Source organism: Suncus etruscus, chromosome 1 (assembly GCF_024139225.1).
Source record: "Suncus etruscus isolate mSunEtr1 chromosome 1, mSunEtr1.pri.cur, whole genome shotgun sequence".
NCBI lineage: Eukaryota > Metazoa > Chordata > Mammalia > Eulipotyphla > Soricidae > Suncus > Suncus etruscus.
The window spans coordinates 77,555,797-77,566,922 of record NC_064848.1 but is presented as its reverse complement, the minus strand read 5'-3'; the positions used below and the strand labels follow the sequence as shown (position 1 = coordinate 77,566,922).

The 11,126-nt window shown below is 42.0% G+C and overlaps 1 protein-coding gene across 1 annotated transcript in view; it reads right to left on the bottom strand.

Annotated features, from left to right (window-relative positions):
- Window positions 1–9,967: 9,967 nt before the first annotated feature.
- SLC44A1 (solute carrier family 44 member 1) overlaps window positions 9,968–11,126 on the bottom strand; it is a 226,376-nt gene continuing 225,217 nt past the window's right edge. The window contains exon 17 of the mRNA XM_049770826.1: window positions 9,968–10,179. Coding sequence (XP_049626783.1) covers window positions 10,165–10,179 — 15 coding nt within the window. The 3' untranslated portion in view covers window positions 9,968–10,164. The remainder of the gene's footprint in view (window positions 10,180–11,126) is intronic.

Here is an 11,126-nt window from a genome sequence, read left to right as displayed (position 1 = left end):
CTCAGCGCGCACCGCACCGGCGCCGCCCGCGCGCCCCGCCCCGGCCCGCCCCGCCCCGGCCCGGCCCCGCCGCCGCCGCCGCCGTCGTCGCGGGGCCGCGGTTGCCAGGGTGAAAGGCCGGCGGGATGGGAGGGAGGCCCGGCGAGGACTTGACGCGCCTGCGCGCAGCCGCCTTGCGCCAGCAGCATCTTCACCAGTTTGGGTACCGGAATGGAGGGGTGATGGACAGCTAGGCTGTCGCGAGGCCCGATGCCTCCCCCATCCCGTCCACTTTCCTCCAGGCCCTGCAATTCTGCAGGGGTCCAGCAAGCCTGGTGAGACCCTAGAACCCCTTTTTTTCTGCCTCCCATGATGCACATGGGATGCGGCCCCTTAAATCTAGGCCGCGCACAGTAGAACACTGGAAAAAGATAGGGGGTGGAGAGAGAATACTGAGAGGGAGGAATAAGGGATGTATTGGAACCAACGAGAACCTTCCCCTTGGGGAAAGGTGCACCTTGGGGGCCAATCACCAAAGTCCAAATCCTTGAACAACCTGTTTTCGTCGTTGGCGTACCAGAAGGAATCAATTTTGCAGAGCCTTATGATAATGGAGAGGATTATCTAATTGAAGGAAGCAGGGCACACTGATGGTTTTGGATGGGCGAGGAACTCGGACCTGTGCAGACATGACAGCCTTTGAGAAAGAAGGTCCCAAGCTCCATTTCCCTGACTCTGGAGAGGCTCTGAAAACGTTCACTGGATTGTCAACGATGGATGAACAAAAGGGGAAAGCAGGAGTACTAGTATCTAAGTGTCACTTCCAGGAGCTGAAACTCAGCAGGAACTAAGGATGCCGGCCCTGAAATAGCGTAAGGATGGGAGAAATTCTCGAAAGAAAGATGGCAGGAGAAATGGACTCAGAAGATTGAGGGAGTGGTCCCTTTCCTACAGTAAGGTCAGGGAGGCCATTCAGGAGTTCTTAAAAGGAAGGAGAGCTAGTAAAGATCTGTGAAGAGCATTCTAGGCCCAAAGCAAAGTCATGCCAAGGTCCAGGGGAAGGCTGGAGCTCTGGTTGAAAAAATTTTTTCTCCTACAATGCTGCAGTTATGTTTGTTTATATATAAGCTCCCTGACTCCACTAACTATCCTGATCACCTTGAGGGCTAAGGTCTCCTTATTCCATATCTTTATTTCTAGCATAGAGCTAGAAACTAAACTCTTAGTACAAACTTAATTGTTGGCAGCATGACCTGATCTTAAGTAGTCACTGACTACTTCGCAAAACACAACAGTGTTCCTAGGGAACTGAGACTATGTGTAAGCATAGATCTCTTTGTCCAGAGGGTTGGCAATAGCACTCACAGCCCGCACACTCCCTGAGTCTCCTGTGTAAATTCATGCTAATATTGGCTTAATATTAATGGTAGGGACTATTTTTAGTTTCACTGTTTTGTTTCTTCTGTTCCCACACATAGCCCCTTCTTCATGGTATGCACTTTTGTCCTTGCTCAATAAATGTTGGTCCAACCAAAGATCAGTGGCTTATTCCCAAGTGTTCTACACCCCAGCCACCCTATTTGCTGAGATTAATGTATGCTTTGAGTGATGAGTGGCCACTTCTAGCTCAGGACTTACTCCAGACTCTGTTCTCAGGAATCACTCCTGGCAGGGATCAGGCAGGGATCAGGCAGGGATCAGGAGTGCCGGGAATTGAACCACAATCACAAGGAGAGAGAGCCACGTGCAAAGCAATTGCCTGATTTCCCTATACACTCGCTCTGAATATGTAATTCAAGATAATGTTTGAAGGTCAGAGTTCAGGAAAGGCTTATGGATTCAATATTGTTTCTGAAAACTGAAAGGAACAATGCAAAGATACCCTCCTCTCAGTACTGAAGGAAAGGAGATTCCCATCTAAACAGCCCCGGTTCCAAAAGGAACAGGGCAAGAAGCAGCCAGGCACCCAGCCACTAGCACACTGCTGAAGTCATCGTGCAAGCACTGCTGAGTCAGTGTCCAAGGAGAGAGACAGGTTGTCATTAGTCAAGTCACCCAACTGTGGACTTCCTTCCTGCCTCTGCCTGCCACCATGGGACCCACCGCTACATAGAAATACCCACATGAAGCACTGTCTTCAATCCTGTGGCTGCAAGGATTGCACCTCCCTACATGTCAGAGGTGACTTAGACACTAAGGTCTGTGGACTTAACTATGGCAAAATGCTGAAAAGCACTTTTGCAGACAGTGAGTCACCGCTGAAATGTGATCGCCAGGCTCTGTCACAGGGCCATGTTCCAAAGAGCTCACTCCTGGTTCTTTGCCTCCTCACCCCATATTTCTTTTCCTGAGGCCCAGCTAGGAGACTGTGGTTCTGACAAGGACTCTACCCTATGTGACTTCTGCCCTCACCAGATCCCTGTGTCTTTGGCATTTTTTATCATTTAACCAAAGTCTTTTGCTTCCCTTCCAGGAGCAGCTCAGCTCCACTGCTGTGACTCCTGGCTTCCCCAGCTCAAACAGGTACTCCCTCCAATCCCTCAATATACAAGACAGAATTTGCACCCCCAAGTCAGGCCAGTGCATTGGCAAATCCCACTGGCAAGTATTCAGGCTTTACTGTACTAACTTTTTCATAGTCACATTTCAGAAGTGATTGACTGATAAAACCATGTTTCTCCAATGTAATCTTGGACCACCTGCATCAGCATGATGGGCTAACCTGTAAGAAGGATATATTTTCAGGCCCATCCGCAGGAAATCAGAAATTTTAGGAATGGGTCCAGTAACCTGCACTTTAGCAAGTCCCAGATGGTTCTGTTACACTGTTAAAATTGAGAATCATTGAACTATGAGAAAGCAAATTGATATTGAAAAAGTAAAAATGGGGCCAAAGGTACACCCAAAACAAATATCTGCATTCTTTGGTTAATTCTGAGAGTGCTTTTCTAGTCATCTATATTTATTTGATTGAGTTTGGGGACCTCCAGAACTACCCTTCTGAGGAAGCTTCAAGTTAAGGTATCTTTAATACAGGCAGTTCTTTTTTTTGGGGGGGGAGGGAGACCACACCAAGTAACACTCAGGGGTTCTCCTGGCTCTGAACTCAGAAATTGCTCCTGGCTTGGAGGACCATATGGGACGCCGAGGATCGAACCTAGGTCCATCCTAGGTCCATCCTAGGCTAGCACGTGCAAGGCAGATGTCTTACAGTTTGTACCACCACTCCAGCCCCTAGTACAGGCACTTCTGATGTAAGAAACTTAAAGTCACATGCTCCATCTACTCTTATGAAACTCTACTTATAGTCTTGAAGTCATCATTAATTCTGGGACTTAATCTTATCGAAAGAAAAAGTTCCTTCTCTTAATTGTCACATTCATCCCCTTTAGGAGTCAGAATAGTGTATTTGGGCTTTTTGGGTTTTTGTTGTTCTTGTTGTTCTTGTTTTTTGCTTTTTGAGCCACACAGAGCAATGCTCAGGAGTTAGTTACTCCTGACTGCACTCAGGCGGCCTGAATTTAAATCCCAATACTGATGCTTACCAGCTATGCAGTCAGTCCTCAGTGAGACATTTACTCCATAAGCCTCAATTTCCTCATCTGTCACACAGCAGTCATAACAGGAGTAATTCCCAGTATTTTGCGTGGGGGGGAGGGAGTTGTGAGGATTAAGGTGATTAAGTATGCAAAATGCCTGGTTTAGCACCCTGTTAACAAATGATAGTTGGCTATTACATCTCCTGCATATTATATCTTTCTCTATCACTTTCTTCTTCTTGGTCTTTGGGGTTTTAGATGTGCCATTCTTAGGACAGAAAAAGTTCAAAGAGCTAGTATACTTGATTTGATGGAGATGTGTTAGCTCTAACTGGCACCACATGGCCCTTCATGTACTTTCAGGAGCACCCCTAAAATTGCCCCTTTGGGTATAGGCCAAAACCAAGAGATAGAAAGAGCTCAGTTGAGACATTCCATTTTCACCCTGCACTTCTCCTTTCCTTGTCTTCTCTTTCATCTGTCTTTTCTAAAATGTAATTGCTGGCCAGGTGCTGATCTTTTTTAAAGTTCAAAATCTTCATCCATTGTTCTCATTCAGTATTTGACACAAATCTTAACAGATGCCACCTAACCTTGGAAAACTCTGAGCCTCAATTCTTCCTAATTTTTCTTTTCTTTTTCTTTATTTTTAATAAGAGACACATTCCCACTCATTCTAGCAGCCAGGGGGGTAAGGGTGGGGGAAATGCGATGCAAGATGGGAATGAGGGTGGAGGAAGGACAAATTTGGTGATGGGAATTTCCCTGATTAAGTGTTAAAATATTACTGGAAAAGTTAGGTAAGCCACTATGACCAAAATAAAAATTATATATTTAAAAAAATAGCTACTTCCATATCAGAAAAATAAATAAATAAGAGCCACACCTAGCACACTTACTTGGCCAAAGATGTTGGACCTTCTGGTTCTAGTACTTTGGTACTGTGGGTACTCAGGAACTAGCACTGCTAGGAGCCACCAAAGAAACAACCAACAGTGCTCAAGAGAGCATGAAGTATCAGAAATGGAACTCAGGGCACATCCAGGCATGTGCCCTACCTCTTTGCTCTATATTCCCAGTCCTCTGTTCTGTGAAATGGGAGGGATCAGAATTACTGAGTAGATTAAATAATAATATGTTAAACATTTGGCCTGGTGTATGGCATGAAATAAACATTAAAAATGTGAACTGAGCAGGAGAGATAGAACATGGCATAAAGTACTTGCCTGGCACATAGATAGTGAAGATTTGATTCATAGTACCACATATAGACCTCTAACCACCACCAAGATTGAGAGTTGTGCCTGAGCCAGGAGTAATCCCTGAGCACTAGCAGGTGTGTCCCAAACAACCACCATCACCCACCAAATTAAAAAAAAAACTGAAAAATATTATTATAATCTTTCTACAAAAACTAGATCTTGTTAATTGAAATATTCTCAAAGTCTTGGAATCCCTCAAAATTCAGAATAAAAATTCCTGATCCTGGAAACACCTTATCTAAGTTCTCACAGAAGAGACCAGATAATTGTATTCTGATGTGGACTGTTTATGATGGGTTGATCTAACTCTATACTTGGAAAGCTCTAAGCAAGGAGAGAAGCAGTCAGTGAGCACAGACATAATTCACAGAGGGCATGGAAAGCATGTGAGAAGGGACACAATTCAAGCATCTGTATGTAGTTCACCTGTAACAGAAAAATGAGGACATCATCTGTATAGACTTTAGGTCTCTCTGGAGCAGTGGTCTTTAACAAGCATGGTATTGGTCCATACTTATAAAATAGTTGAAAATCACTGATCCTTGTTTACGTCCATGGACCAGGATACAGGATAGGGGCTGGTCTGTAGGTATGGGAAGAGTGAAGAGCACTAATCTAGGGTTCTTGTGTGGAAGAGGAAGTTCACTGAATCTCTAGGATCCAACAGATAGAATTAGGTCCAATTGGTATAGACAAGTAGATAGTTCAGCTTCTTTCTTTCTTTTTCTTTTTTATTTCCACCCACCAATGCTCAGGGGTTATTCCTGGCTCTACACTCAGAAATCACTCCTTACAGGCTCTGGTAACAAAATGGAATGCCTGGGATCAACCTGGTTGTGGTCATGTGCAAAGCAAGAACCCTACTTACTATATTACTCTGGCCCCAAAAGTTCAACTTTTTTAAAATTGGTCTTTTGTTGTTTTGTTTTGGGACCACACCCAGCTGCACTCAGTAATTACTCCTGGCAAGTTCAGGGGACCATATGGGATGCCAACACAGGTTGGCCTCATGTAATGCAAACACCATACTCACTGTGTTATCACTCCGACACCCAAAAGTTCAACTCCCTAACAGACTTGTCAGCAGGCTCTGACAGTGAGGTCATGACATAAGTGGTAATCAAGCAGGAACTAGACATCTGCTTGGCAGAGATGTTACACGAGAATCAGATGCAGGAAAAGTACCAAAGGTCAATTTTATCGCCTTTCTGAATCCCGACATTCTATTATTCTGCCAAGTGACAAGCCCAAACATATTTATTCTCTTTGTCCCTAAAATGTGCGATTATACTCACTTCTGAAATGTGTTCTGATTCTCCTCTTTCCATCCCCACTTTCACAGGATCCATTGCAAGAGGCCTTACTACTTCCTGGGAGAAGGCATGAACAGGGCAGCTAACTCATGTCTAGCTATGATGATGTTACTATGTCACAATGTCTTCTCCATGAGTGGTGACTTGTTTTTATTAGATGCTGAGAACATTGGCAATAAGCAGAGTCTAGAAACAATAGGTGTTCTCATCACATATAGCTTTAGTTCTGGAAATATCTCCAGACTTGGATTCAGAGTATGGTCATGAACAAAGAAATTGTATTTGTCTCTTCATCTCTTTATGTGAAACTTGAAGAAACAAACTCACTGTTCTTTCTAGAACATGCTCAGTAGTCTTTTCTTCTCATGTACTCTGAAAATTGTCTGGGCCAGTTTCAGATTAGGTGTTTGTGATGACTGCAATAAAAGGTCATGGTAAGTGACTGTTGTCCTTCAGTTTCTTTGGCAAGCCACCCAAACTCCCAGATGGAATTCAAATGCTGAGTCTACTACTTACCAGATGTATAGCCTTGGGCGGTTTCATTATTGACCTCCCTAAACTTTGTTTTATTTTATTTGTAAAATGAGAATATTAGTGTTTGAAAAGATTGTAGTGAAGATAAATGACAATTTTTTTTTACTTAGAATGCCTCACATAATAGAAAGTGCATATTGCATGTTATTTGTTTCTGAAGCAAACCATTCTCCTGAGTCCCATCACAAGAAATAATGGTGTCTTTTTTTAAAAAAATTATTGATTAGTTGATTGATAGTTGTTGTTGTTGTTGTTGTTGTTGTTGTTTTTGTCTATACCTAGAGGTGCTCAGGGGTTGCTCCTGGGTCTGCACTCAGAATTGCACCCAGCAGGCTGGGCGACCCTGGGATGCTGGGAATCTAACCGGGTCTCTCCCAGGTCAGCCGCATGCAAGGCAAATGCCCTACCGCTGTGCTATCTCTCCAGCCCCAATAATGGTATCTTGAGCCTTTTGATATTGCAGTATTACCACTGTTCTGTTGAGGTGAACAGCATTTTCTTAGGAAATAAGTGTCTTAAATCTAGCCCTTAGTCTAAAGCAGGGCTCCTCAAACTTTTTAAACAGGGGGCCAGTTCACTGTCCCTCAGACCATTGGAGGGTCTGACTATAGTAAAAACAAAACTTATGAACGAATTCTTATGCACACTGCATATATCTTATTTTGCAATGAAGAAACAAAACAGATACAAATACAATATGTGGCCTGCGGGCCATAGTTTGAGGACCACTGGTAAAGATTAATTTGAAAAAAAATTTTAATGACAATCAGACTCTGAAGGGTGAAGCTAACAAAAATTAAGATGAGCATGTAGGACTTAGAATGAGCAGATAAGAAGTCTGGGCTGTTTCTAAACCAAGGAAACCACCCAAGTAAAGGTATGAAATAATTAGAACAATGGTTCTAAGAGATGATATGAAAAAAATGACATGAACAACTTTTTTATTTTGGTTTTTGGGTCACACCTAGCAGTGCTCAGGGATCATTCCTGGCTCCAGGCTCAGAAATCACTCCTGGAAGGTTCTGGGGACCATATGGGATGCCAGGATTCGAACCACCATTCTTCTGCATGCAAGGCAAACGTCCTACCTCCATGCTACCTCTCCGACCCGATATAAACAACTTTTAATGTCCACATACTAGGATGGTAGTAGGAACACTTTGTAACATATAGACTAGAATGATTATCCTTGAGACAAAATATTAGTCTTACAAAAAATACAGTGTGAAAGAAACCTAATATTATGATTTTAAAATAATTAAAAATTATTAGAGTATTACTTTCTAAAAATAATTGGTGATATTTATTATAGAAATTTAATTAACACATTTATCAATTATTTTTTAATTTATAACTTTTAACTCAGGTAGAATGCAACATCTAGGAAAGTTCAGGCTAATTTAGTCAAATACACCTTTCATGCAGGAGGTCATCGGTTCGAATCCCGGTGTCCCATATGGTCCCCCGTGCCTGCCAGGAGCAATTTCTGAGCCTGGAGCCAGGAATAACCCTGAGCACTGCTGGGTGTGACCTAAAAACCACCAAAAAAAAAAAAAAGACAAGAAAAGAAAATCCAAGAGTAGTAAATAGACTATTAGCATAAATTTAAATTGGACATGATTCTCTCATGATCACAAAAATAGAAAGAAGAATGTAAATGATTATTATGAGAAAAGGCTCAGACCATTTTGTTCTCTGAATTCCAGGCTCAAGCGTTGTTGGGATTTGAGCATGTTGTGAGTGGGAAGGTACTTACCAGTTTCTGAGCAAGGAGTTATTTAAGGAAACTTGATTTTTCAGGAGAAATAGGAAGGACATGAGTAGGATAAGTCTGGGGAGAAGAGTTGATTATGGACCTTGAGGTCCACAGTTTTCCCTCCTGCTACTTGTTCCTTAGCCTTTCTCAGTTTGAGCTATACAGGCTCCTACTATCACCTATTCCCCTACTCCTCACCACACACAGTGCTTTTATTAGCTTTACAGATCTTGAGTTTTTTTTAATCAAATAATAAAATGGACTTAATAAAAATGATGTTTTTTCTAAAGTCATCTAAAACAGAACTTATGGGGTGCAAGAGATAGCACAGAGGTTAAAGTGCCTATTTTGCATACAACTGACCTTGGTTGGATTCCTAGCCATCACACATGGTCCTTCAGGCACTGGCTGGAGTGACCCCTGAACACAGAGCCAGAAATAAGCCCTGATCACAGCAAAATGTGGCCTCAACATTCTCCCCTCTCCCAAAAATATGGGTCATAAAACTTTGCATTTTTATTTTCTAAGTATATATTCAGATTATTTTGATCTGGAGGCCATCTACAGCTTGGTTTAGGGATTACTCCTAACTCTGTGCTCTTAAAAGATTACTCTTGTTGGTGCTAGAGGGATTGTATGTAGTGCCAGGGATCAAACCCAGGTTGGTCTTACGCAAGTCAAGCACCCTACCTGTTGTACTATCTCTCTTGCCCAAGTTTTATAAGTTATATTTTTTAAAGTTATAATTTTAAATTTATTTTTATCATAGTTTAGGCAGCTTGATTACAATAGTATTAATATTTATGATATTGATATTTTAGGCTTTGTGAGTTGTCTGGCCTGTGTCATAAGTATAAAATGAGGAAACAGCCATTGTAGATAGAAAACAGTCAAACACCATGAAGGACCCAATATGTTTCTGTTCCCATAAAACTTTATTTGCAAAAATAGGTTAGGGTCCCATTTGACTCACATGCCATAAATTTATCAATCTTTGATCTAAAAGAACATTGTGTTATTTTTTCTTAGAAAACAATTCTGCAATTCTTCTGTGCAAGCTTCCCTGAACCCTCCCTCTCAGATGCTTCACATGCACATATTCTTCTATTCTCATCTCTATGAGAGAAATTCAGTGATGATATTATATGCTAATTTTATATAAGCAATGATAGACAAAGCAGCATGTTAAAATAGAGGATATAGGCTGAGTTCTAGCTCCGCTCCCGTGTGATCTTTTACACAAATACAACCTTTATGAGCTTTGGATTGCTCGTTGGCAAAATAGGTATCGTAGATAAATCCTTTAGGATTTGGGGTGGGAATAGATACTTTAAGCTTCCAGCCTCATGATTGACATGGAAGAGGCACTCAATATGTAGTCATTAACCCACATTGGCTCTATAAATAGCAGAGTCAAATAGGGCAGACCCAGCTGAATGGAGAGAATTCCCCTGTGGGTCCAGCCTTCTGACCAGTATTGGCACTGGAGCAAGAAGCAGCAGGGATCACTTAAACTCATACAAGGCTAGATAAGAAGGCAACACTATATTTGAAGACGCTGCTGCAAGACAGATTTGTATCAAATGCTTTTGATTAATCATTTATTAGGAAGCCTCGCTGCACCAAGTCCACTTGGCTCTTGGTTGTTTGGGATGTGATCCCATGCGTCTATTGAAGTAATAAAATCCTGCTCTTCATCCATTGACTCTCAACAGCTAGTGAGTGGAAAACACTCCTGTCAACAGCCTCCTCTTGGTTCATTCTTTGACTCATGGGGCCAGTCACCTTTTCTTTAGCTGAAAAATAAACACAAAAAAGAAAATAAATGCTTCTCTTCCTGGGGAATACAACACAACAAGAAACAATCATATGACAAGAACCAGTGCAGGATCATCTTTAGAGAGGTCAATGTAAAATATAAGAAAGGTAAATAAACACACAGATACTTAGATTAAAAAATAATATGGATGTATGAAATACTGGGTTCAAGTCTCCATTTTACTCCCTTACCAGTTATATAATTATAGGCAAGCTATTTAACTTCCATGCCTACAACTCCTCATGTGTACAATGCAGATAATGTTACTATGTGCCTTAAAGATTGTTGTGAGACTTAAATGCATGAATACAAAGTGCTTAAAAAGTGGCCAACACATGATTATGAATGTTAGATTAGTGTTTGCCATTGTTGGAATCACTCTTGGGTTCAGTATTATTTTTGATAAAGACTCTTTTTTAAAATTAGCTACCATAAAATGACAGTTATTGATTGGTGCTCAGGAACACAATGTGTCAAGAATTCCTTTACCAGTATCCACTTCTCTCCACCAATGCCTCCCTCCAATTCCTTCTGTCTGTTGCTTAACAGTGTGCATAGGGGCCAGAGATATGATATGGAGGTAGGGCGTTTTGCCTTGCATGCAGAGGGACGATGGTTCAAATCTCGGCATCCCATATGGTCCCCCTGCGCCTGCCAGGAGTGATTTCTGAGCATAGAGCCAGGAATAACCGCTGAGCACTGCCGGGTATGATTCAAAACAAAAACAAAAAACAAAACAAAGAACAGTATGTGATAGACACTTTTTTGGGGGTGACATACCTGGTGGCACTCATGAGTTACTCCTGGCTCTACACTCAGAAATCACTCCTGGCAGGCTTGGGGTATCATATGGGATGCCAGGAATAAAACCTACATCCTCTCTGGGTTGACCGCATGCAAGACAAATGTGTCACTACTGTGTTA